This window comes from Gymnodraco acuticeps, unplaced genomic scaffold (assembly GCF_902827175.1).
Source record: "Gymnodraco acuticeps unplaced genomic scaffold, fGymAcu1.1, whole genome shotgun sequence".
Lineage (NCBI taxonomy): Eukaryota > Metazoa > Chordata > Actinopteri > Perciformes > Bathydraconidae > Gymnodraco > Gymnodraco acuticeps.
This window is the reverse complement of record NW_022992126.1, coordinates 3,019,450-3,047,368: the sequence shown is the minus strand read 5'-3', so window position 1 is coordinate 3,047,368 and position 27,919 is coordinate 3,019,450. Positions and strand designations below refer to the sequence as shown.

General features: G+C 44.2%; 1 protein-coding gene across 4 annotated transcripts; it reads left to right on the top strand.

Moving 5' to 3' along the window:
- The first annotated feature begins 934 nt into the window (after nt 1-934).
- Nucleotides 935-26,315, top strand: LOC117537933 (transcription activator BRG1). Of its 4 annotated transcripts, none has more exons than XM_034203350.1 (33): nt 935-1,180; nt 2,049-2,181; nt 3,287-3,814; nt 4,437-4,535; nt 4,941-5,184; nt 5,295-5,421; nt 5,532-5,705; nt 5,824-5,997; nt 6,099-6,281; nt 6,383-6,430; nt 6,954-7,084; nt 7,374-7,422; nt 7,497-7,606; nt 7,730-7,877; nt 8,186-8,349; nt 8,464-8,530; nt 8,608-8,718; nt 9,234-9,476; nt 9,572-9,685; nt 9,822-9,929; nt 10,411-10,497; nt 10,699-10,745; nt 10,828-10,994; nt 11,150-11,313; nt 12,393-12,653; nt 12,744-12,821; nt 12,926-13,144; nt 13,276-13,538; nt 14,062-14,170; nt 18,515-18,616; nt 23,047-23,173; nt 23,379-23,518; nt 24,442-26,315. In XM_034203350.1, the coding sequence occupies exons 1-33, from the start codon at nt 968-970 to the stop codon at nt 24,487-24,489; spliced, it is 4,980 nt and encodes a 1,659-aa protein (XP_034059241.1). In that variant the 5' UTR covers nt 935-967; the 3' UTR covers nt 24,490-26,315. The 4 variants fall into 4 exon arrangements, with proteins under 4 accessions (XP_034059241.1, XP_034059240.1, XP_034059239.1 ...); XM_034203349.1 differs by having other exon boundaries at nt 968-1,180; nt 5,019-5,184; nt 13,258-13,538; nt 23,044-23,173; XM_034203348.1 differs by having other exon boundaries at nt 968-1,180; nt 13,258-13,538.
- The last annotated feature ends 1,604 nt before the right edge of the window (nt 26,316-27,919 follow it).

The window sequence follows — 27,919 nt, the reverse complement described above, 5'->3', positions numbered from 1 at the left end:
TGTGTAGCTACAAAGTGAATTCCCTCAGAAGTGCTGCAGTTCGGCATTGCAAAAATGAGTTTATTTGTGACGTTTATCATTATTTGGAGATAGGTGAATGTTGGTTAACTTTCATTCTGTGAATATCATCCTGGAAAAAAAATCCTTGTCCAAGTCCTAAAAAGCCTACTTACAATGTGCGATGACTTTCTATGTACACACACTGTATAAGTCTGCAGTACAGTCTTAGCTGTAGCTGCGCACGCATGCGCGCTGCCTGCCGCACAGCCGTGACTAGACATTCGGTCATAAAAACAGAGGAGGGGGCGCTCGCGCCGCGTCGGTGAAACAAATCAACGCTTGGAGGCTAATACCAACAGGGTGAGTAGACTAATTGCTTCAACTCCTGCGTCTTCTTCTATGCCCAAAACATCAACTCAGGAGCGCAGAAATTCACCCAGGACCGCTGTCCTGTTGATGCGGGTAGGTCAGTAGCACAAGCACAAACCGCCATTCCCCTTTTTTATGTTTAACGAGACAGGCTTTCATAGTCTGAGTGAGAATGATCTTAGTAGCGGGCTCATGTGCATAATTTACCGTTTCCCCGCGTCCAGTTCAAGCGCAGTGGCAGACCCTGCAGCTGTAATTGCATATGGGCACAACGGGTGATTTGGTGCAGCACAGCGGGAGAAGATATGGGAGGCGGTTGATACATTTCAGCCAAATCTTGCAAAGATGTTTGCACCAACTTATTTGATCAGTAAAGCATATTTAAAGGCAGATATGAAGCTTCACTGTCACATTTCTCTAATCAATCCAGTGAACAATTGCTAATTTAGATCACTAACTTTTTCCGTATTGCATTGCCATATATACAGTATGATTGCCATAGTTAAAAGTTTTAAAGAGATCCAAATCTCCATCACACTCTCTGACCTTCTCTTTCCCAGGTCTCTGCTGCTCACCCAGGAGCAGGAGATCCAGGCCGATGTCCACCCCAGATCCCCCCATGGGAAGCACACCTCGCCCAGGTCCTTCCCCTGGCCCAGGTCCCTCCCCCGGGGCTATGCTAGGCCCCAGCCCAGGGCCCTCTCCAGGCTCCTCTCACAGTATGATGGGCCCCAGCCCCGGCCCTCCCTCTGGGCACCCCCAGCTAGTGCCCTCTGGATACGGCCAGGAGAGCATGCACCCTCTGCACAAAGTAAGGACGTACAAACACCAATCATCCCGCTGACACACACCACTGTTAATGCGGGTTCATTAGGAAACAGAGGGGTGTGAGCAAGTATTTTATTTTGCACATTAATGAGCTTAAATATCACATTCACATGAGTTGCAGACTCTGAGGCACTTTTGTGAACATTAATTCCACAGAAAGAAACATAAATCTTGGTTGATTGTTATTTAAACAACGTTTATGTTTGTGAAAGCACCTTCACTTTACATTTACATTTTAGCTCCACCTGTATCATAATTGGCATATGCTGACACCAGCACGTTGTAACACTAATCCATGTTTGAGAAAGCCATCATTGATGTTAGATTGAAATAACTGTGAATAACTACAGCTGCCTATTCATTCATACAGTATTCAACCTCCACCCTTATTCTATATTTTTCACCAAATATTGTTCCTGATTCGAGTTCAATTATCAAAATGTTTTAACAGTATTACTTCAACAGTAAAACCGAATTAGGATTGACAAACCGTTGCATTGAATAGTACTTTATGGACATGGTTTAAACCTGAATATGTAGTACAAAAACAAAAAGCATTTCTCTCAAATATTGTGTTTGTATGCTGGTCCCAAAGAGCTAACCAATCACTATAACATGTTAAATAGTAATTTAGGAACCATTTATAAGGAAGTGATTAATAAGGGCAAGGTTCTTGATATTGAAAAAACTGTGCCTTCCCATTATCTTACATCTCCTTATGTTTTATATTATATAAACACTGTTGTTATGTTAATCCCAAGGTGCTTTTCCCCTAGCAGAACTATACTATGTTTGCATCTGAACCTAATGGTTTAATTTGAACCCTGATTAATTTCTTCTGTATTCGACAGCCCATGGAGAGCATGCATGAGAAGAGCCTGAGTGAGGAAAGTCGCTTCAGTCAGATGAAGGGACTGTCTCTGAGACAGGGCGGGCACAGTGGCATGGGCCCTCCACCCAGTCCTCTGGACCAACACTCACAAGGTAGGCATGCTACGGAGACTTAAGCAATGTCCTGCTTTCCAGCCTTGCGTAAGTTGTGTTCATCTGTGATGGTGTGGTTATGAGGCGTGGTTGGCTTATAGGGAATTTCACTGTTGAAACAATTGAATATTTTTTGCGTTTTTCCCTTTCCTGTAGTGTGATATATAGGTTTTTGTGCATGAAAAAGGTCTGCTAAGGCAAACAAGTGTATCTCCCCCCTGCTGATTTGACTCTTTTGTATACTTCTATAACATAGTGACATCATTATATAACCCTCCCTTCAACACATTGTACATGATAGGCTAAGGGGCATGATAACTGGTGGTTGACCAATCACAACAGAGTTGGCCAGCTAACCAATCAGAGCAGACTGGGCTCTGGTTTTAGACAGAGGGTGAAAAGAGGTGCTGCAGCACAGGCAGTATTAGAAAAATTAAACGCTTTTTGAACACTAAAGCATGTAAAGATGTCACAGTAGCGGCACAAAATACAAGATTAACCTGAAAATTAGCAGAATATGTCTTTTAATATCAAAATACTGTAGCAGTACAGTGGCCCTTCCTAAAACCGCCACTGTTAACAGTCAGGTGGCAACTTTTTTGCTTAGCCTCTAACTGACACCTGCTGTATGCAGGAAATGAAACAAGACAGACTGGCAGGCTTAGCCCTTTGAATCACAGTTAAAAACATTACGAAATTACCATCTGGTAGGGTGTGAATAGTGTTGGGAAATAATGTACTATTCATCCATCTACTGTATGTCGCAAGCTTTTGTTAAAAGGAAGTTTTTACATTTTACGAAATCAGTGTTCGAACAGAAGATTGTTACCTCTCTCATGTTGTTACAATAAATGTGAAGCTAGGGCCATGAGACAGTTGAAGCAAAAATAATAGAGACCAACACCTATAAGGCTCACTGATTATACATATTATATCATGTTTGTTTAGGGTAATAAAAAACAAGTTGTTGTTTTAATGGGATTGTTTATGGGAATATTTCTTGGTCAGACAAATATCTCCTGAAATATTTCCCAAAGAGACCCAAGGTGAGGGACAACACTGCTTTCATCCACCTGTGTGTCCATCTTTCTGTCTGTGTTTCCAGGTTACCACTCTCCGTTGGGGGGCTCTGACCACTCCAGCCCCGTCCCTTCAAACGGCCCCCCCTCTGGACCTCTCATGCCATCCTCCTCTTCCTCCTCTGGTTGTCCCAGCTCTGCCTCTACACCTTTAGACGGTCCCGGTGTAGATCAGCACACTCTGGGTCCCACTAACCGGCCTGGCCCCCCCGGCCCCAGTCCAGGACCCAGCATGGGCCTCGGTGTCTCTACCCTTGTATCTGGCCTTGAGTCTGGAGGCCCTCCTGGTCCTGGAGGTCCTGGTGGCCCGACTCCCTTCAACCAGAACCAGCTCAACCAGCTCAGAGCCCAGATCATGGCTTATAAGATGCTGGCCCGGGGTCAGCCCCTGCCAGATCACCTCCAGATGGCTGTCCAAGGGAAGAGGCCAATGCCTGGGATGCAGCAGCCAATGCAAAGCCTGGTTCCTGGAGGGGGAGGCGGGCTGATGGGGGGACCAGCAGGGCCCATACTAGGGCCGGGGATGATGGGTTCCGGCTATGGCCGAGTTCATGGTGAGCATGCATGGAACGTGTCTGCATTACCAAGCTATGTCCTGTGTTGGCTGACTGATAAAAGTCAAACTGGGCATGTACGTTACATTTGGCCTTATGAAGTACAAACACACTTCCCTTTTTTTGTACATATCCATGATTTTTTCATATTTCATTTGTACTCATTTATTACTTGGGTTCACAATTATTTTTCCTTATATTTTCTTGTCAGTTAGTACTCTTATCAAAATCTAAATAAAATAAAACCATCTTGCTTACACATTCCACAAGTGGTTTGTCTAATGCAAGAAAATAGCATTTTAAAATTGAGGAACATAAAAAAACAAAAAACTTTTAATAAACCAATGGTTATACTCAAGTGGGATTCATCACTCAGCACACCTGTGTAAGAGCAGGTTTAGATGGTTCAGTACCTTCAGGAGCATCTGGAGTTAATTTCGCATCTATAAAAAGCAGAGAATTATGAGTAAGATACAAGATAAGTTGTTTTATACTTTAATTAGCTGCACATTTCCACAAAAGTTATCTTCTTAAAGTCTGCTTAAAATATGTTTTGTAGATTTTGTGTTATACATGTAATAGTAGTCTTAAAGCTTAAATTAGCTGTACATATTTTTCCTAGGAATGATGGGTCCCAACATGCCTCCTCCAGTCCCATCAGCTACTCCAGTTGGGATGCAGATGCAAAACCCAAACGGACCTCCCAAATCCTGGCCAGAAGGTATGTGATGTAAGACTTGGGGAAACCTGTCTTTTGTTGGACATGTGTAAAATCAGAGGAAGATAGAGCTGGTATATCTATATAAATTGTAGTTATAACCACTAATCCATGTAAACACTTTACATTTGTTATGTCGGTGCCTTACCCCCGGTGCATGTGCATCCTCATGGGTGTGAATAGTACAGATGGGTGTGCACAATACACATAAATGGGGACATGTTCTTTAAACGTTGCTCCACTATGCTTGGTTATAAACTCCACAGGTTAGCTTTCGTAGATCTTACAGGACCCAAAGGACCCAAATATTTTCCTTAAAAAAAAAAACATTTTAGGCAGAACACTTTATGTAGCGTTTCCATAAAAATAGTAGACCTTTTCTTTCTTTTTAACACTTCATCTGTCCAGGCCCCCTGGTGAATGCAGCAGCCCCCTCTAACGCACCCCAGAAGCTAATTCCCCCTCTTTCCACTGGCCGGCCCTCAGTTCCTCCAGCTGCCTCTCGAGTAATGCCTCCACAGACCCAGTCCCCCGGCCAGCCGGCACAGCCCACTCCCATGATGCCTTTCCACACCAAGCAGAACCGCATCACCCCCATCCAAAAACCCTGCGGCCTCGACCCAGTGGAGATTCTACAGGAGAGGGAGTTCAGGTACGCCTTGGGAAACACAGCTACCTTCATCTCATTTACATTAAGGAGACATTTCTTAGTAGAAAAAAAATAAAGCATTAATAATTCCTAATAAAGTACACTTCCCTCAGGTTACAGGCTCGGATCACTCATCGTATTGCTGAGCTGGAGAACCTGCCAGGCTCTCTGGCTGGTGACCTGCGTACAAAAGCTACTATTGAGCTCAAAGCCCTCCGACTGCTTAACTTCCAGAGACAGGTATGCACTACATCTTCAGGCTTCAAATGTTTTTATTTCCACCTTCACAACATCACATTTTGAAGGTTTTCAGTGGCATGATAACTCCACGTTTGTCTGTCTATCCACAGTTGCGTCAAGAGGTGGTGGTGTGCATGCACCGGGACACAGCTCTAGAGACGGCCCTCGATGCCAAGGCCTACAAGCGAAGCAAGCATCAGTCTCTGCGAGAGGCGCGCATCACAGAGAAACTGGAGAAGCAGCAGAAGATTGAGCAAGAGCGCAAACGAAGGCAGAAACATCAGGTAGAGGACAAACACATTGGTGAAGTTCAAGATTAAAAGTGTTTTTTTAATTGCCTCTTCTCTTCTACTGTGTTTTATCTTCTCTTTCCTTAATCCCAATCTTGCATTCTGCTCTTAGGAGTACCTGAACAGCATCCTGCAGCATGCCAAAGACTTCAAAGAGTACCACCGCTCCATCACAGGCAAAATGCAGAAGCTGACAAAAGCAGTGGCCACCTACCACGCCAACACTGAGCGGGAGCAGAAGAAAGAGAACGAGCGTATTGAGAAAGAGAGGATGAGGAGGCTCATGGTGAGAAGAAACCACAGAGACACAGTTAGAAAAACATGCAAATGACACCCTCAATGGTATACATACTGTCCTACACACTGTGTATATGTCTGTCCTGCAAGGCCGAGGATGAGGAGGGCTATCGTAAACTGATCGACCAGAAGAAGGATAAGCGCCTGGCCTACCTGCTGCAGCAGACTGACGAGTACGTGGCCAACCTCACCGATCTGGTCCGAGCTCACAAAGCTGCGCAGGCCCTCAAGGAGAAAAAGAAGAAGAAGAAGAAGAAGAAGAAAAAGAAGAAGGTATGGAAAACACCAGCACCAGTGATTTTGAATGTGATAGCTATTGACTTGAGAGATGTAAGTGAGCTTTAATGTGGTTGGTCAACCTCTTCTTCTTGCAGTTGGAGAGTGCTGAGGGTCAGACTCCTGCCATGGGTCCTGATGGAGAGGTGAGCAGCAGCTGTCATGGTGGCATGAAACATTTTTTAAGGATTTGGGATGAATGTTTATCCGTAGGGAAGTCGCTGATCGCATAATACAGTTACTCTTTAAACATACTCTGTTTACTTTGCTGGGATTCTTTGTAGCTTATTCTTGGTCTCCCTAGAGACCTCTTTTTGATAAAATGTCCGCACAAAGCTTTGTGGGTAATGTTTTTCTCTTTTTGTTGTTGTCATGGCAATAGGTAAAATCTGCATACTTTCATATGATCCCAATATTATTGTTTTCATGAGGCACAAAGTGTACTGTATATGATATATATATATATATATATATATATATATATATACACATAATCGATGGCTTTTGCCAACAATATGCATGTGTGAATATTGAGAAATCAATGCCGTAAATGATCTGTCATCGGGAACAACAATTGTATTGAAAGACTATGTGAAGCTTTGTCTCGTGTTAATTAGCCACCATGTAAACCAGTCCTGTCCTAAAGATAACCTTCGTCCCCCCCTGCAGCCTCTGGATGAGACGAGTCAGATGAGTGACCTTCCGGTGAAGGTCATCCACGTGGACAGCGGGAAGATCCTGACAGGGGTGGACGCTCCTAGAGCCGGACAGCTGGAGACCTGGCTGGAGATGAACCCTGGGTGAGACTGGCTGGAGAGAGGAGGAGTGACGTCTGAGAGTGTGTCTGGAGGTGCCTCAATGGCTGTCAGGCTATTTGTTTGTCTGATTTTTGCTAAATTGCCATTGCCAGGACAAATGATCAATCTGAGAGAATATATCACTTGGCACCTTCAACTGGCTTGACTGGCTTTTCTATTTAACTCGCTTTTATATTTTATATGTGTGGTTTAGAAACCTGTGCATAAGGATGACTTACAGTATAGTTGAAATATTCACATACTAATTTGAGTATGCATGTATTTTTTCCAGTTATGAGGTGGCTCCTCGCTCAGACAGCGAGGAGGAGGAAGAGGAGGAGGTGGGTTGTTTTAGAGACATGTTTGAAACCAGTTTCATATTCACTGCTCAAATCACTGACAAGCTGTCTGGCAGGAGGAAGAGGAGGAGCCTCAGCCGTCAACTAACCAGGTGGAGGAGAAGAAGAAGATTACAGATCCCGACTGCAAGGACGTGTCAGAGGTGGACGTCCGACACGTCATCGAGTCAGTAGAAAAAAGGAGCACTAGACTTCTTGAATACTTTTACAATTATGTTGTTGAGCCACACGTGCTCAGAACATAATATGGTTGATTAATTAAACTGTAATTTGTCTCCACACGTAACAGAAATGCTAAACAGGACGTGGATGATGAATATAGCGGAGCAGCGTTCGCCCGAAGCCTCCAGTCGTATTACGCTGTTGCTCACGCTGTCACGGAGAAGGTGGACAAACAGTCCACTTTTTTAATAAATGGACAACTCAAACAGTATCAGGTGAATAATCACAGTCAGATCAATCACATTATATTTTCTACCTGGCCATAGGGCTTATAAATAATATCTTAATATTTTTAGACTGGGTGCACACTACTTTTTGAGTTAACCGACTGCTTATGAAAATGTCATGACAATCTGTACTTGATTCTCAATATTACATCTGACATGGAAGTAGCAGCAAAACATTGAGTATATTTAAGATATCACCCACTCCTACCTTGCCATGCATGAAGACAGTTTTTGAATGTCATGACTTGACAAAGGAGTTAAATGCTTTGCTTGATTCTCCCTTTACTGTCCTGCAGGTTAAAGGATTGGAGTGGCTGGTTTCCCTCTACAACAATAACCTGAACGGGATCCTGGCTGATGAGATGGGCCTGGGGAAAACCATCCAGACTATCGCCCTCATCACGTACCTCATGGAGCACAAGCGGCTCAACGGCGCCTACCTCATCATCGTACCACTCTCGTTAGCATAACCTCTTAATTTGCAAAGATATATTTCATGTTTTGTCGTCATTCATCAGCATATTTCGTCTGAACACATTGGTTAATTAAAAAAAGATCTGCCTCTCATTTACAGAACTCTTTCTAACTGGGTGTATGAGTTTGACAAATGGGCACCGACAGTCGTGAAAGTGTCCTACAAGGTGGGCTTCTACAAATGCTTTTATTGTTCGTATGGTAGCTTTTGGTTCTATTGTTAAACACTTAACCTGTCTTTCAGGGGTCTCCTGCTGCAAGAAAAGCCTTTGTGCCTCAACTGCGCAGTGGAAAGTTTAACGTTTTACTCACCACTTACGAGTACATCATCAAGGATAAACAAGTGCTGGCCAAGGTGAGATGGGATACACAAACAAACACAAGCAGAAGGAGACACACCCAGGCAGTCATAGTGTAATTCATTTTTGCTAATCTTTAGATTTTGCTTGAGGTTTCCATGTGTTTTTGTTCATCGTCTCCCATTCCTTAAATTCCCAAAGTTTGAAAAGTATTTTATCCTGGCCAATCTGACCGCCCACTCTGCTGCGTCTCAGTGCTTTCTCCTAGGTGCTGCCACACTGACACCGCCTGTCTCCCTCTGTCCTCTCTGACGTCATGCTGTCATGCACTCATGTAGTCATTTAGGCTTCCTGACTGCTCAAAGGTGGGTGTTGAGGTTAAGGCAATACTTTCCCCTTGTGATGGCTCAAGGCTTTGGCTCGCGCCTGAGCCAGGGTGGGTCCCGAGGACACGATGGACAATCTTACTTATGAACACTTTCAGTTTTTGGTTGCTTTGGAATCGGGCGATAGTATAGTGGCAGCTTTATCTAAATGAACTTGTCTGCTCTCTCCAATACATCAACACCAGATTCGTTGGAAGTACATGATTGTGGACGAGGGCCACCGGATGAAGAACCACCACTGTAAGCTGACCCAGGTTCTGAACACACACTACCTGGCCCCGCGCCGTGTACTGCTCACAGGAACGCCGCTGCAGAACAAACTACCCGAGCTCTGGGCGCTGCTCAACTTCCTGCTGCCCACCATATTCAAGAGCTGCATCACCTTCGAGCAGTGGTTCAACGCCCCTTTCGCTATGACAGGAGAGAAGGTGGGGGGGAAGTCGTAGCAACATCACATCCCTTTTTATTAAATGTGAGATAAGGCAGGAGGTAGAGCGTCATTTTGTCTTCTCTCACTCCCTAGGTTGATCTTAATGAAGAGGAGACCATCTTGATTATCCGTCGTCTCCATAAAGTCCTTCGCCCCTTCCTCTTGCGCAGATTAAAGAAGGAGGTGGAGGCCCAGCTTCCAGAGAAGGCATGTTTCACTTATTATAGCACACAGAAGACAAAGACACACTTCTACAAACAGACAAAGAGAGCGCAAATATCAGTCAAGATGATCTCCTGATGGATTTCTTTCATTCATTTATCTTCTCTCTCCTCTCCGTCAGGTGGAGTACGTGATAAAGTGTGACATGTCGTCTCTTCAGAGAGTGCTTTACAGGCACATGCAAGCCAAGGGGGTCCTGCTCACTGACGGATCAGAAAAGGACAAGAAGGTGAGCACATAAACACTCAAACACTGTCGGTGCTACAGTACCTAGTGTATCATTAGATTAAACATACTTATTTTAGGTACATGCTTTTTTTAATAGAACAAAATAATATGTGGCATTAAGAGGATTTATATCATCATATTTCATTTAGAAGTTGACTTTGGAAAAGGTTAACAAACCCTGACTCACACAGAGATGTATTAGCTATGACAGGTCAAGAACATATACTGTAGTGGGATTTGTACACAAGTGAATATTTGGTTTCATTATCATCAAAGCCTGAATTGCTTATCTGACATTCACAAAGAACTTTGAGTAAAAGCTGAGGGTTAGATCTTTGGCTCTCACATATTTCTTTAATTAAGTCATCAAAAGAAAGAGATTTGATGACTGTGCTAGGAAGACCCTTAAATAAATAAATGCTGAATGATTGAAAGTATAAAACTGTGATTACAAGCTGTACATTTTGTCTTGTGTTTAACAGGGTAAAGGAGGCACAAAGACACTGATGAACACCATCATGCAGCTGAGGAAGATCTGTAACCACCCTTACATGTTTCATCAAATAGAGGTACTATTGAGGAGTGGGATACAACAACATTTTAAACATCCTATTATGTACAAAATTCATAAAGCCAGCATCAAAAAAAATGTTTCCTACTGTATAGCTAAGCTTTCACATTTCACACAAGGCTGAATTTGTAGCGATAATGCAGTATTGACTTTGGGTATTTGACTAAATTACAGAAAACATTGTTGATTGCTTTTGCAGGAATCTTTCTCTGAACATTTAGGATTATCTGGTGGGATAGTCCAGGGGTAAGTGCTGATTCCATTGAAAGGTTAAGATCACTCACACTAACCGTAACCCTTGTAACCCATACACCTACCTTTACGTCAGTCTTGACCTGTATCGGGCATCAGGAAAGTTTGAGGTGTTGGATCGAATCCTGCCAAAGCTCAACGCCACAAACCACAGAGTGCTGCTCTTCTGTCAGATGACCACTCTCATGACCATCATGGAGGACTACTTTGCTTATCGCGGCTTCAAGTATCTGCGCCTGGATGGTGAGACAGATTACTCATGAATTTATCCTTTATTCTTTTTATATTTCATTCATTATTTTTCCTGAAATCTCTTCCTTTCCTCTTTCTAATCAGCTTCTTTTTAGTTTTTCCATCATGTGCTTTTCTTCTCTTTTCCCCACTCCCTTAAATCTCAGGTACCACAAAGGCTGATGATAGAGGAATGTTACTGAAGACTTTTAATGAACCAGGGTCAGACTACTTTATCTTCCTCCTGAGCACAAGAGCCGGAGGCCTCGGCCTCAACCTGCAGTCTGCGGACACTGTGATTATTTTTGACTCTGACTGGAACCCACATCAGGTACACACATTTATTTTAGATAACAAATGATGCCATTAAATAAAAAACCAAGCTTATATCAAAATTAACCTTTTTCTAGGTAATGATTTGAATCACCAAGCACCATGATTTACCAGGGGAGCTTTATTTCAAGCTCCCCTATTATACTGTTTTTCATCAATATATTATAGGTCTCCGATATATACAAAACATGTCTCTGAAGTGTTTGGCTCGAAATAACAAGCAGATAACCCATTGTAGCATCCCATAATCCTATCTCTTTCAGCCCTGTTTCAAAAGTGCTGATTCTGTCTATTACTTTAGATGAAAATAAGGAGCCACTCCCCACGCCCCTCTGAGAGATATTTGGTTAAAAATAACACAATGGGGGGGGGGGGGTTACCTTGGTTGGTGATTGGCTAATGGTTACACAAGCCAAAAAATCGTTATGACATCAAGTGGTCAAAATCTGATCAGCTCATTTTCAGACAGGTTTTTATAGAAATGGATCAGGACAAAAAGTGAGCGAATCGTTTTTCCTGAAACGTTCAGAATCTCTTTGCAGAGGGGACACATGTTTATGTATAAAAGACATGAAAAGGTGCATTTTGCATGATAGTTCCCCTTTAAAGTAACATATCATTTGAAAAAGCAAATACAAGATGCTGTAAAAGGGTAACTATCGCCATTAAACATATGAGAGTACTCAGTTAGCAGGAAATATTGGATGGCTGTTTATCTTTGGCCCTGTGAATGCTAATTGACGGTCCTTTGTGGCTCAGAATATGATTGAAATATCAAGATTCACCTGTGATTTGTAAAGGTAAAATAGATAGAGCAGAGGCGTGTGACTTTAATTTTCTTTATGTAATCAAAAACTGTCTACACAGCTCTTCATTTGCTGTAAAGTTTATTAGATTATACGATTATACCCTTCATTTTAATTGCATTTGATTTGATTTTTCCAACATGATAGACAGACTGCCAAAGCAGTGACCATTCACTACAGTGTCACATGTAGTTTGACTGCTACTAACCCTCCTTGGTCCTGATACAGAGAATAAGCGTAGGTTCAAATGTTGCTCTTCATCCCTCTTCAGGACCTGCAGGCTCAGGACAGAGCTCACCGTATTGGTCAGCTAAACGAGGTGCGAGTGCTGCGTTTGTGCACGGTAAACAGCGTCGAAGAGAAAATCCTGGCTGCTGCCAAATACAAACTGAACGTGGACCAAAAGGTCATTCAGGCTGGCATGTTTGACCAGAAGTCTTCGAGCCATGAGCGCAAGGCCTTCCTGCAGGCCATCCTGGAACACGAGGAGCAAGACGAGGTCGGGGATCAGGAAGTGTGTCTACGAATTAATGTGTGTGTGCGTGCGTGCACCTGAAACACAACATTTAAAAGAGTCAACTTGCTTCTACTCTGCCTGCCAACCTGTGGTCACTGTTTTCAGGAGGAGGATGAGGTGCCAGACGACGAGACGGTCAACCAGATGATCGCCAGGAGTGAGGACGAGTTCGACCAGTTCATGGTCAGTGTTTTAAAGATCGTTTTAAAGTGTTCACCTCCAGCACTGACCAAAATCTTCTCCCTATGACTTCTGTTGACCTTTTTTTCAATCTCTCCCTCCCACAGCGTATGGACCTTGACCGCCGTCGTGAGGAAGCCCGTAACCCGCGGAGAAAACCTCGTCTGATGGAGGAGGACGAGCTGCCCACTTGGATCATGAAGGATGACGCTGAGGTTGAACGTCTGACCTGTGAGGAGGAAGAGGAGAAATTGTTTGGAAGAGGGTCTCGAGAGCGGAAGGAGGTGGACTACAGCGACTCACTGACGGAGAAGCAATGGCTCAAGGTAATTAGGGAAGAGCAGAATAACAGATGTCAAATTAAAATACAAAATGAAACGTTGCTTTATGAAGTTGATTCTTCCTTTGTGATTTCTATATTTCTATTTGAATCTCTCAGTCTGTGTTTCCCATGCAGGCAATAGAGGAAGGCAAACTAGATGAGTTGGAGGAGGAGGTACGGCACAAGAAGACCACCCGCAAGAGGAAGAGAGACCGCGACCTGGACCTCCCCGGTCCCTCCTCTTCCCTGGGGGGACGAGGGCGAGGGGACAAGGATGATGACGGGAAGAGGCAAAGGAAGAGGGGGCGACCACCTGCTGATAAACTCTCCCCCAACCCCCCCTCCCTCTCAAAGAAGATGAGGAAGATCGTAGATGCTGTCATCAAGTATAAAGACAGGTAGCTCGCATGTTATTTTTTTGGGGGAAAAAAGATGTAGCAAGATTTTACTGACCAATCACTGACCATAATCTTTTGAGTTTCAGGTCAACTAAATGTAAAAAAAAAAATTAATTTAACTATAGAGAATCAGCATAAAGTATTCACAATGCACATTTCCTGAGATATTTTGTATTATTATGATTAAATTCATAGTAGATTTAATTCTTGAAGTTTTAGCCTTTTAATTAAGTGGGTTTAATATGTTTGGGCGGCTTTGGGTTACAAAAATGTTTTATGTGTATGATTATTTAAAGCATTGTATTGATTAGACACAGGCAAACAGTCATTTATCTGAACTCCTATGCTTAAACCTTTTAGTTAATAGATAAGAGTGATTATAAAGTTGTCTCTCACCTGTAGTGTTTAATTAAAATAAATGAAACAAAGGGAAATCTGAAACAATGAATTGAACAACTCATGGGGAGCATTCAGTTGTTGATGAAGGTGTTTCGTCTCATCCTGATGATGTAATGTCCTGCAGCGCCAGTGGTCGTCAGCTGAGCGAAGTGTTCATCCAGCTGCCGTCTCGAAAGGAGCTTCCAGAGTACTACGAACTAATCCGCAAGCCTGTGGACTTCAGAAAGATCAAGGTTAGATCTGAAAAAAAATGATTCTGTCAGGGTAAGTCGGTCACTGCAGCAGCAAAGTATAAACCATACAACAACAAAAAACAACAACGAAATGTACAGCAGACAGATAAAAGTGACGTGTGTAGTGCCGAGAGACGGTAGTCGGAGGCGGGGTATCGAAGGTACAAGCTAGACTTTTATTTAGCATCTGAAAACGCATGTAAACAACTTCATGCCCGGGAAGCGAAGACCGGCGGAAACAGGAAGTCCGGTTCACTAAAATGTCCGTGCAGAACAATACCCCAACCCATAGATCCGTGGGTGAATAATGTCAATCACCACTCAAGCCCCCCCAGTATTCACCCATAGTCAAAATCCTCGTGCTTGGGAGGAAGTACCACCCAACCCCGGCGCGTACGGACCACAGGGGCCGAGGAGGGCGGGGCCGCAGGCGAGGGCAGGGGCGCCAACGAGGGCATCCCCATAGGGGGCGGGCCATGGGAGGGCGGCCCCGACGTGGGGGCAGAGCCAACTCCAACGGCCTGGAAACGTCCACGTGAGCAGGCTTAATCCAATCAACGGACACAGTCTCAGGCCTGCCACCAACGTCCACAACCAGGCTCTTGTCCTCGTGAGGTATGACCCTGAACGGACCGTCGTAAGGGGGCCGAGGTAAAAACGAAATCCGCCGACTGTAATCCGGGGGACACCCGGAAAGCTGGGTTGCTGTGACGTGGGGACGGGCGCGAATGTCCCGGCGGTCTCCAGCAGGGAGGAGCGCTGCCCGGCCGCAGACCAGGGCACAGTGGCGGTGGGAATGAATTCCCCGGGGACCCGTAGCGTGTTGCCATAGACGAGCTCCGCCGACGAGGACTGCAGGTCTTCTTTGGGGGCACACCTGAGGCCGAGCATAACCCACGGGAGCTTATCCACCCAGTTGCCGTCTGTCAAGCCAGCACGCAGTGACGCCTTCATGGACCGGTGAAACCGCTCAAACAATCCGTTAGCCTGGGGGTGATATGCGGTGGTGCGGTGCAGCTTGACCCCCAAACCTACAGCAACAGCGTTCCACAGCTCCGAGGTGAAGAGGATAGGTCAGACGGGATCCCAAAGCGCGCCACCCACGTGCCGATGAAAGCGCGGGCGACGTCGGAAGCTGACGTCGAGGGGAACGGCCTCGGGCCAGCGGGTCGTCCTGTCCACCATCGTAAACAGGTAGGTGAAACCGTGAGAGGGGGTAAGCGGACCCACAAGGTCGACATTGACATGGTCAAACCTCCTCTCAGGAACCGCAAAAAGTTCAAAAGGGGTCCTAGTATGGCGGTGGACTTTGGCCCGTTGACAGGCCACGCACCAGTCGACCCAGGACCTCACGTCCTTCTTAACTGCCACACGAACTTCTGCGACAACAACTTCACGGACGGCTTCCTACCGGGGTGGGAAAGATTGTGAACCGCCTCAAAAACGGGTCGGCGCCAGTCCGCAGGGACCAGTGGTCGAGGCTGGCCCGTGGAGACGTCACACCACAGCTTTGCGCCAGAGTCACCGACCGTGACCTCCTCCAGGCGTAATCCCGTGACCGAGGCCTTGAGGGTCTGGACCCCGTGGTCCGAGGCCTGGTCAGCGCCCATGCGGAGGTAATCGAGGCCCAGCTGCACAGCTCCGATGACCGCTCTGGAGAGGCAGTCCGCAACCACGTTAGCCTTGCCAGCGATGTGTCGTATGTCCGTGGTGTACTCGGAGATGTACGAAAGTTGGCGTTGCTGTCGGGTGGACCACGGCTCGGCCACCTTGAACATGCAGAAGGTCAGTGGCTTGTGATCCACGAACGCCGCGAACTCCCGGCCTTCCAGCAGGAAACGGAAGTGGCGAACCGCCAAATAGAGACCAAGGAGTTCTCTGTCGAAAGCGCTGTACTTGCGCTCCCTGGGAGTCAACTGGCGGCTAAAAAAGGCGAGCGGTTGACCCATTGTTCATGCACCGCACCCACTGCGTAGTCTGACGCGTCGGTGGTGATAGCGATGGGGGCCCTGTGTGACGGGTGAGCCAACATGGCGGCTTCGCTCAGGGCGGCTTTGGTGGCGTTGAAAGCGACCTCCCTTTCAGCCGTCCAGTCTATGGCCTGGCCGGGGGACGTACAGCGGGCGCATGGTGTGGGCCGCCCGGCGGATGAACCGGTGATGAAACGTCACCCTCCCGAGGAACTTTCGGAGCGCCCGAGCTGTAGGCGGTCGTGGAAAGGCAGACACGGCCTCCACTTTCGACGGGAGGGGTGCGGCCCCATCCTTGCTGATGAGGTGCCCGAGGAAATGGATGGAGAACAACCCGAACTGACACTTCGCCGGGTTGATAATCAGGCCGTGTTGGTTGAGCCTCGCGAAAAGGACCCGGAGATGTGACTGGTGCTCTTCGGAGGAGGAGCTGGCGACCAGGATGTCGTCTAAATAGAGGAAGATGAATGGCATGTCTCTGAACGCTGAATCCATCAGCCGCTGAAAGGACTGAGCTGCGTTCTTAAGTCCAAACGGCATACGCAGGAACTCGAAAAGCCCAAACGTCCGAGGGGTGCACCGGCACCTGGTGGTAGCCCCGCACCAGATCCACCTTAGAGAAACCAGCTTGCCCGCCAGGTGTGCAGAGAAGTCCTGGATGTGAGGGACCGGGTAGCGGTCTGGCATAGTGGCGTCGTTAAGGCGGCGGTAGTCACCACACGGTCGCCAGCCACCGGCTGATTTAGGGACCATGTGAAGCGGCGAAGCCCAAGGGCTGTCTGAGTGGCGGATGATGCCCAGACGCTCCATGTTGACGAACTCCGACTTGGCGACTGCCAGCATGTCAGGGTTGAGCCGCCAGGCCCTAGCGTAAACAGGGGGGCCTTCAGTGTCAATGTGGTGCTCTACCCCGTGTTTGGTAGTGGCAGCGGAAAAGGTGGGCCGCATCAAGTCGGGAAACTCACTGAGAAGGTGCTGGAACTTGTCGCCCTGTGAGAGTGAACTGGAGAGCCCGCTGAATGAGGCCTCGCCGCGGGGCAAACATCAGCGCGTTCACCAGGCGGCTGTTCTTGACGTCCACCAGCAGTCCGTGAGCGCACAGGAAGTCTGCGCCGAGGAGGGCGAAGGAGATGTCAGCCGTGACGAAATCCCACTTAAACCGCTGACCCTCGAAGCACAGGTCCACTGTCTTTGTGCCATAGGTGCGAATAGGGGTGTCGTTAGCGGACGTTAAAGGTGGGCCGTGGCCTCCACCGGCGGCGTCCTCCACGGTAGCCGGCAGGACGCTCTGCTGGGCTCCTGTGTCACAAAGGAGTCTGCGACCAGAGAGGGTGTCCCTGATTAACAGGAGCCGGTTGGATGTGCGGCCACTACCGAGCGCAGGCCTGGGCGTTTCCCGTTACCTTGTAGGTGCAGAGGGGACGGCACATCTTCGCTTTCGCCCGTAGCGTGCATGGTAATAACACAGGCCAGGGCTGGAGTTGCTGACGTCGGCCCCGGAGCTTCTGCTAGGTGGCATGCCTGTACCAGGGAAGGTGCCGCTGCGTGTCGGGGCCAGCACCTCCGGGGCAAAACGCTGTGTTGCCAGGAAGAACCGGTCGGCTTCTTCGGCCAAAGCGCGGGGCTCAGTAATAGCCGTATTAGCGAGCGCTGTCTGTACATGCGGCGGCATGTGCCGAAGAAACAGTTCTATGAACAAAAAATGTGGTTCTTCCGTACCCAGCAGGCTGAGCATCATCTCCATGTGGTCAGATGGCTTGTTGTCCCCCAGGCTATGAATAGCGAGCAGGCGTCGGGCCCGTTCTGACCGTGACAGCTCGAAAGTCTTTCGCAGGAAAGCCTTAAACGCTGCATATTTATCCTGGGCAGGAGGAGATGTAATGAAGCCCACCGTCCGGGTCGCAGTGGAGCTCCCCATCGCCGAAACGACGTCAAAATAGCGTGCTGCGTAGTCAGTCACTCCGCGGAGGGCGAACTGAGCCTCCGCCTGAGCGAACCATGCAGCCACAGATGTCTCCCAAAACTCCGGCAGTTTGGAAAAAAAAACGGCGTTACTTGCCATGCTCGGTTCAGTCTCGGATCCTTCAACGAATGTCGGGGTCACCACCAGTGTAGTGCCGAGAGACGGGAGTCGGAGGCGGGGTATCGAAGGTACAAGCTAGACTTTTAGTTAGCATCTGAAAACACATGTAAACAACTTCATGCCCGAGAAGCGAAGACCGGCCGAAACAGGAAGTCCGGTTCACTAAAATGTCCGTGCAGAACAATACCCCAACCCATAGATCCGTGGGTGAATAATGTCAATCACCACACGTGTCAATCACACACTTTCTCATGTGTACTCAGTGATTAACATACTGTGTCTGCTCTGTAGGAGAAGATTCGAGGACATCACTACCGCAGTATGGGTGACCTGGAGCGAGACGTCATGCTGCTCTTTCAAAACGCTCAGACCTTCAACCTGGAGGGATCCCTGGTGAGACGCACTGTACACAGTCACAGTTGATGGACACAGAAACACGCCTGCTCTACTGTGTCCTGTCCAGTTAAAGTAGTAACACCAGCTGTATCAAGTGTTTATTTTTTTATTTGGAGCTGCTATTGAGGTTTTCGAATAAAGGTTTAAATGTCTGTAAGCATATTTTATGACCTCAATAACATAAAAGCAATCTTTCAACAAAATTCATAATGTGAATAAAATCGTTACATGGATTGAATAATTTTGTTAAGCTCCTGTCACACTGTCCCGAAATTGACACCAAATGGATACACGATAAAGGACATTTTCAAATTCGGCTCTGATCGTAACAACATCGGGCCATTCGTGAGGGCATCTTAATCCATCGTATGACCGCCGGTGGAGTTTCTCAGGCTCCGGCAGCAACTTCGTGAGCGGTTGCAAAATCTTTGGCATGCCAAAAAATTGCCGAAGTACCTTGCGAAGGTTCATTTTCGTGTTAAATTCGTGTGTCCATTTTGCCCTTGGCACTCGTGAGGGCATCTTGTCAAATCGTGTCATCTTCGTGTGATCATTGATTGATTGATTGATTGAAAAGTTTATTAACAGCTTGTATATTGGGTACAGTACAGCTCAAAACATACAATTGTTAAGGGGATGCAGACCAGAGAAAGACTTTCGTCTTGTTTACATCAGGGTCCCCCATTTCCAATTCATCATATCATTTAAGACATATAAGACATATTTGACATACAGATGGCTTATTTACAATTTACATACAGGTGGTTTTTTACATACAGATTGCTTATTTACAATTTTCATTTTAGATTTCGTTCTAATACATCCTAACCGGACATTTAAGACATACCAAGTCTACAGATATACAGTTAGTAACAGAGTCTAAAATGCGAGTATATACATAGATGGGGGGGAAGCTGTCCATTGAACGACAGGTTGAGATTTGTACCATTACCGGGGCCAGTTTTGCAATGCTCTCCCCCGAAGGTGCTCTTTAAGAGAGGTTTTGAAGGTAAGTATAGTTTTACTTTCCTTTACAGTTGTGGGAAGAGCGTTCCACCTTGATGTGGCATAATTGCGAAACGTGTATTCCCCCTTTTTTGTGCCAAATCTGGGTTTCACATGATTTGTGGAGCTCCCTCTGGTGTTATGATCATGGTATTCCTTGACCTTTGGGAAGAATTTTGACATGTACATGGGTACCATAGAGGTTTAGTGGATATTGTAGACCAGGCCCATTGCAAGTAGCTGTACTCTGTCGTCTACTCTAAGCCATCCTAGGTTGTCAAAGTGGGCAGAGGTGAGGTGGGTTCTAGATGAAAGGTCAAGCAGTAGTCTGACCAGTTTATTTTGCGATGTTTGAAGTTTTATTTTTAGCGCCTTGGAGGTGCTATGGTACCATGACGTGCAAGCATAGTCATAGTACCCTTGAATGAGTGCTCCTGCCAGAGTTTTCAGGGTGTTTTTGTTTACCAGAGAGGAGATCCGGTATAGGAATCTAGTTCTTTGATTGACTTTTTTTATTACATTGGATGCCATTTTGTCACAGGAGAGGTTTGCCTCAAGAATAGATCCTAGGTATGTAATTTCCTTCTTACTTGTGACAATAATGTCGCCCACTGCAACTGAGAAGTCGTCGGATTTGCTGAGATTATGTTTCGAACCGAAGAGAATGGACTCTGTTTTACCCAGTTGTAATGATAATTTATTATCGGCGAGCCAGGTGCAGATTCTGCCGAGCTCGGAGCTGAGGGTTTTTTCAACCTGCAATCTGCTCCTGTCAGAGACCAGCAGGGCTGAGTCGTCCGCGAACAGGAACAAGTTGCAGTCACATGCTGATGACATGTCATTTACATAAATTAGGAACAGTAACGGACCTAATATGCTTCCTTGTGGAACACCACAGCTCACTGGGAGGGGGGGGACAGAGTACCGTTTACCTCCACCATCTGTTCTCTCCCCTCCAGGTAGGATTGCATCTAGCTCACCGATAGTTTATCAAAACTAATTGCTTTTAGCTTGTCAATCAGAATGGGGTGATTGACAGTGTCGAAAGCCTTTTGTAGGTCCAGCATCACCATGCCGCAGTACTTGCCCTCGTCCACCTCTTGTTTGATGTGGTCGCTCAAATAAAGAAGGCATGTGTCAGTGGAGTGGGATGTTCTAAAGCCAGATTGAAATTCATAGATTAGTTTATTTTCCGCAAGGTACTTTTCGACCTGTTCATATACTATTTTTTACATGACTTTCGAGATGGAGGTAAGTATAGAAACAGGGCGGTAGTTGCCTGGGTCCAATTTGCTGCCCTTTTTGTGCAGGGGGGTTACTCTTGCAATTTTGAAGTCTTTGGGTACTTTTCCCTGTTTTATGGAGAGGTTAATTATGTGAGCTATGACTGGTGAGATGGCGGTTGCTGTGTCTCTGAGGAATTTGGAGGGGATATTGTCGTGGCCAGTGGCCTTGTTAGGTTGGAGGGCGCTCAGTTTAATGAGTACCTCTGCTGTTGTTACCCTTGCTAGACTGAAATCATCTTTGCGTACCCCTAGGTTTTTGTAGTAGGTCATGATGTGATCTACTCCAAAAAGCCCTGAGTGGGAGGGTAATTTATTTACAAGAGTTGTGGCTATGTTTGTGAAAAAAATGTTCAAGTACTTGGCCACATCCAGTTTGTCTGTGATGAGCCTGTTATCTGTCTTTATGTTTAAGTTAGAACATCTCGTTTTGAGTTTTTTACTGCAGCCAAGCTGGTTATTGAGTAATTTCCAAAGTTCACGGGGTTTATTTTTGTTTTCCTCAGTTTTGACATTGATGAAATTCTTTTTGGCAGTTTTGATCATGGAGCTTACGTCATTTCTTAGTCTGTTTCTTTCAATTTTTAGTTCAGTCACGTGGGCCTGGAGTTCACTGCTCGTGCTTTTGGAAAGCATTGACTGACTTTTATGAAACTCTGATCATCGGTGCCATCGGGGCGAAAAATGCCCGATGGCACCGATGATCAGACGGTGCATTTGTTTGGCATGCCAAAGATGTTGCCACCGCTCACGAAGTTGCTGCCGGATCATGAGAAACTCCACCGGCCCGATGTTGATTGATTGATTGATTGAAAAGTTTATTAACAGCTTGTATATTGGGTACAGTACAGTACAGCTCAAAACATACAATTGTTAAGGGGATGCAGACCAGAGAAAGACTTTCGTCTTGATTACATCAGGGTCCCCCATTTCCAATTCATCATGTCATTTAAGACATATAAGACATATTTGACATACAGATGGCTTATTTACAATTTACATACAGGTGGTTTTTTACATACAGATTGCTTGTTTACAATTTTAATTTTAGATTTCGTTCTAATACATCCTAACCGGACATTTAAGACATACCAAGTCTACAGATATACAGTTAGTAACAGAGTCTAAAATGCGAGTATATACATAGATGGGTGGGGGGGAAGCTGTCCATTGAACGACAGGTTGAGATTTGTACCATTACCGGGGCCAGTTTTGCAATGCTCTCCCCCGAAGGTGCTCTTTAAGAGAGGTTTTGAAGGTAAGTATAGTTTTACTTTCCTTTACAGTTGTGGGAAGAGCGTTCCACCTTGATGTGGCATAATTGAGAAACGTGTATTCCCCCTTTTGTTGTTACGATCAGAGCCGAATTTCAACATTTCCTTTATCGTGTGTCCATCTGGTTGTTTTATTGCACAACAAAATCATGTAAACATATTATGTAAATAACCGAATTAGTGTTCTGTGAAACTGAAAAGGATATTACATTATTTGTGTTACTTTCGTTGCAGTTGTATGTCTTAAATGTAATTTAGGTTAACTTCCTGTTTTACTTAGATGCTTTTATTTTGAAGGCGAGTTGACAGGAAGTTGTTGTTGTTGCTATGGAAGCAACATGACGAAGAAAACTTAATATCTTCTACATATAAAGGAAGGCGGAGAAAGTAAAGAACAAAGTCTGAAAATATCAGTACAGTATCATAGTACTTTAACATAATTATTTGTGTTGCCAGTGTGTTCTATGTGTGAGCAGGAGAGCTTTATGATGCTTTTGAAAGGTTAAAAAATAAAATATGAATATGGATTTAAGCAGAATATTTCGTCAGATAAAATCCAATGCAGCCATTACTGGAATCTTATCCTTCAAATACTATAACTGTACCTTTATCCTTTATCCGAATTGTGCAAAAATACCGGGTTTAAACAGAATGAAGAGACATTCTTTGTCTAACTTATATATCCTTATACTTATATACTATACTTGTATATATCCTATTGGCCATAATTAAATGTCAAAAGTCAGATTGGTGAAACATGGAGGGCATTATGCAAACATCTTAGTAATCATAGATGAATTGTTTATACATGATTTTATATTGATAATGAAATTGTTTTCTATCATGTTTTTATCATCGTGAGCAGATCTATGAAGACTCCATCGTCCTCCAGTCAGTGTTTACCAGTCTGAGGCAGAAGATCGAGGAGGAAAGTGAGGGAGAGGAGAGTGAGGAAGAGGAAGATGATCTGGAAGAAGGTTCAGAGTCCGAATGTAAGCATGTCCTTGTGAAGAGTTGTTTTTTCTAAGTTGAATGAATGGGTTGTGATCAGGTTGTGATGTGCTTTTCTCACGGACCATTTTTCACTTGAAACAGACACTTTTGTTTCCCCTCACTAACACAGAAATGCTTTTACACACTTTTACTGTGTAATAATTAATCCTATATCTTGAATATTGCGTGAACGTTTGTCTCCAGCACACACAGTGAAAATGAAGATCCGTTTGGGAAAGAAGGATAAATCTGGAGATCGGGGGAAGGGTCGCAGCAGACGAACAGGACGCAACAGAGCCAAACCGGTTGTTAGTGATGACGACTCTGAGGATGAGCAGGAAGAGGTAACTCTCCGTCTGTCTCTGTATTTTCTTTATAACCTGGGAACAACTGTCAAATGTTTCCATTATACCTACAAAGCCTTGCTGACCCTTATGTGAGACCTGGGCTCTTCGGATGGTTTAGCACAAGCTAAAAACGCCCACTAAGGCATTTGTGCTCAATGCATTAGTTGCAGATGTTCAGTAATCTTTTATTTGTCCTGCAAAGGGGACATTTACAACAATATTTTGCAACAATGTACACTAATGTACTGTATCATTATAAAAAGTGTTATTAAGTTCTAAACAAAGGTGAACATCTGAATGATCCACTTACATGTTCATATGCACTGTTAGGTTTCAAGTTTCAAATCAAATCAAGTTTTATTTATATAGCACATTTATAAACGATTTTTGGTCGAGCCAAAGTGCTGTACATATAATAAAAATAGCCTACAGTAGAGACACTTTACAGCAAATACAACAGCACAGATTGTTCAGAATATCAGTATGAGAAAAACGATACCCTCTATCCTTAGACCTTAGGTTTACAGTGACACGTGATGTTTCTTTTGTTGAAAGACCATTTTTAAGGCTGTGAGTGATATTAGCTTTGCATGAGTCTTACATCGAGTACAGAATGAATGATGAATTTGATATGTTTCTACCTGCTTGATCTTTACACACATCATGCAGCAGCAGCCCGGCAGGAGCTCAAACATGCAGGATGTAGTTAAATAACTGTGTATTTCCCCTATGTGTCTTTATTATATCCAACGAGGAGGTTGTGTTGGAATTCAGTTTCACTTGGTGGAACTCTTGCAAAACGTATCCCATGATTTTCATCAGTTAATTTAAGTATTATAAGACATATTTTTCCCTTTTATATATAAAAATATGTATATTAAAAAGACCTTCTCTAGTTTTCTCTCTTATCTCTCTTCCAGGAGCGTTCCCCCAGTGCCACCGACGAGGAGTCCGGAATTGTAATGTAGAAGAGAAGGGGGAACAAAGGGATATTCCACCAACTCAAGTACTGCATTCATAGAAAATAAGATATGCCTCTGTCTACTCCACCCACCCTTGGTCAAATGTCAAAGCACTCAAATGGAAAATGTGTTTTGTAAAACAATCAATTCAGGAACAACACGCATTCAATATCATAAAATACACAAATGTATTGGACTATGCACATTGCATTTCACGCTACTGCTCGGTGCAAAATGGTCCTTAAAAAAAAGGAGTGTATTTATCTTTTTTGGGAATATAATGAAAGTTTTTGATCAGTTGTATTGAGAATTGTATCTGCGTACTGGTGTTTAAAACACTACTCGGAGTCAGCTCGACTTAAAAAAATACAGGAAAATACACTGAAGCCATTTTATAGTCATTATATTTCTGAGTTGCACAATTACAACACCTTCCTTAAAGTCATTTAACATTTATAAACAGCATATTAACATTCAAGACATTGCTGATAATATATTATGAAGAAGTTGAACACACACCTATAAGGACCATAAGGTTTTTTTGATGTACAGTAACTATAATTCTCCTATGAAGACATGTTGTATATTATTAGAACCGTGTTTTACTTTAATTACATTAATTGTCTGTTTAAAAACCAGCCTCATCTAATCTGTGACTGCAGGAGCAGTTATAGCTTTTGAGAATTACATGAATAAATGCTTACAAGTACATTAAAGTCTGTTATAAACCACCTACTTAATGTTGATATACTGATATAAATGCTAAATAGGAGGACTTAAATTGCTCCCAGTCAAACTAATCCCAGAGAATTAAAAATTCAGTTAGTTAAACTTATTTAATTGTATATGACATCTATATTTATTAAGATGTTCTTATTTTTTGGGGCAAGTTGTAATACAAAATGAATCCTTAGCAAACCTGAGAAGAACTGGCGGGAACCAGTAATGTGAACTAAACAACCTTGAATGTAAACCGAAGATGTTTTCCCCCAGTTTCCTAACATGATGTTTTGCCTCTGCTTCTCTGTAGCAGTGTTGTAACAACAGTAGGCCGCTTTGGAGCCACTGTGATTACCGAGGTGTGTGCACATCACATATTTGTGACCGGGGCTCACTGTTTGAGTTGGAAATCCAGCCAGATGTGGGCACAGGGTGTTTCCAGACTTCTCAGAAGCTCTTTAGCAATTCACCAAAGTCATTACCTGACTGAGGTTCAATAGTGTTGGGTCCAGGTCACTATAAAGTACAGTATAAAAACAACCTCGCTGCTGCTGCTGCATACTTGCTACACTTCCAATATAAGCACTTATAACTGTTGATTGTAGACTTAAAGAATCATGAGGTCGCAATTAATCAATGAGTACTGTAGCTTTAATTGCTTCTCCTTCAGTTGTTGTGTGGTGATTTTAGGATTTCAGTAGTAATTTATGTAGTTTTAATGTTTTTTTATTTGAAGACAAAGGACCAGAGGGACAGTGGCTCCTCTCTGCTTGTGATTGCCTCATGGCTTTACTGTGTTGGATATACTGTATAGAGTATTTTTTGAGTATAATGTCGATGCACGTGTGTACAGCTCGCAAGTTCAGTACTGTACTTTTTTCACAATGTAACTAGAGTGAACAACATACAACCATAGCATCAACATTTTCTCCACAACATTATAAAAATGTGTCTGTGTAGTGGTCATCATTGCTGGGACTCAGAACGTAACAATACAGTGAAAGCGATTGTTGTTGTGTGATGTAGTGCTGAGATGATTTATGGTTTTGCCAGGTGACTGAAATTAATCAGCAATTGTATTAATAAATGCTGTGAGTCACGTTTTTTTGTAACCCTCCTGTTGTCTTCAGGTCAAATCTGACCGATTTACTACTTTCATCAATCATAACTTTTTTGTTTTACATTCGATTGCATTAAGGCTTTATGATATCCTTCACAGTAGACATTTGAACATATCAAATTGCTGATCACCACTTTCATTGAATTTTGGATGATTTAATCAACTTTGTAACATCCATGGTGTTCTCGGTCAAAAATTACCGCCATAAAGAAAAGAAAAGGATTAGTAACCATCCGGATCAGATAAAACACACACAAACACCCACACACACACATACTCTAGATGTGTGTGTCCCCCCCTTATGTACCCATCCCCCCATGTGAATCACACCTGGCACACAGAACAATTTGATACATTTCCCGCTCTTATGTGCCCATCCCCCCCACATGGATCACACCTGGCACACGCAATACATGTTCAGTGTCTATTCTTTGTATATTTACTGCAGTTTTTCATGTATACCAGTATACAATATTTACAGTTTGAAAGGGTGTTAAATTACATTTGGTGATGATTAATGGTTTTTGTGTTAATGTTAGTAGTTCAAACAGGACCGGTCAAATTTGACCGCGAACACCAAAGTAAGGGGGGGAACACGAAGACAATAGGAGGGTTAAGTTGAACAAAACAAGAAACACTGATGAGCTTACATTATTTTATTCTTTTTTGGAGCCTTTATTCATAGTGATGACAACTTTATATTGGAAATCTACTAAATGCCTTGGTGCAGAAACAGATACTTTACCCTCATCTGATTTGTTTTGGATCGATTGGAGAACAATAATAGCCTTAGGCTCTTATAGACCCCAAAACAGCTTAAACATCATATTCAATCTGTTTAATGTAATACTCTATTGTACCATCAGGAGGAGATCTCATACAAACACGTGTCAATCTGTCATTACACCAGTCTCATGAGACAATCTTATGTGCTGAAACTGTCTTTTAAAAAGTCAAACAATTCAAAACTTAACAAAGTTCAAGTTAGGCACTATGATGTACAATATTTTCCTGGGTATTGAGTTGTTGTTTGGCCTAACTTGACCCTTTTCCCAAGATGGCCAATGCTTCCATCATAACTCCATGTAAATATAAAATCAACATTAAACCTCGACGAAGTAAGGTCATGCAAATACATGAATACAGAAGCTCTTTATACAGAGCACATAAACAACCTTGCTATTCCTCATATTTATGTTTATTTTGTACGCTGGTGGGCTGGCACTGAGAGAAACATGCTGAATGTACAGTGTGCATTTGCAGGAAGGACTTGCGATGTGTGTGTTTTTAAACAGAACCTCAACAGTGAGGTTTCTGTCGGGGGTCGAGGTGTTTGCTCCTTATAGAGGAGGGGGGAGTTTGTCCTGATTTCTAGGAACTCCTGCATCCCATCAGCAAGTCAAAACCAGCTGTTTACTGGGGGGTAAAACACACAGAGAGGCGGTATAGGCTCAGGGATTAACAAAAAATACCCAGGAGCAATTGCAAGTTCACATCTAGCACCCAAGGGTGAAAATACACATTCTTACATCTGGCCTCGCTGATGAGTTTCATAACTAACTTTTTTCAAGCTGTACTTGACCCAAACTGTAAGGG

Bases quoted from the DNA above. Each gene is read 5' to 3' on its own strand.
- LOC117537933 (XM_034203347.1), top strand. From the start codon at position 968: ATGTCCACCCCAGATCCCCCCATGGGAAGCACACCTCGCCCAGGTCCT. The intron at 2,182-3,286 runs GTAGGCATGCTA...CTGTGTTTCCAG, and splicing joins TCTGGACCAACACTCACAAG to GTTACCACTCTCCGTTGGGG. The intron at 5,422-5,531 runs GTATGCACTACA...GTCTATCCACAG, and splicing joins TGCTTAACTTCCAGAGACAG to TTGCGTCAAGAGGTGGTGGT.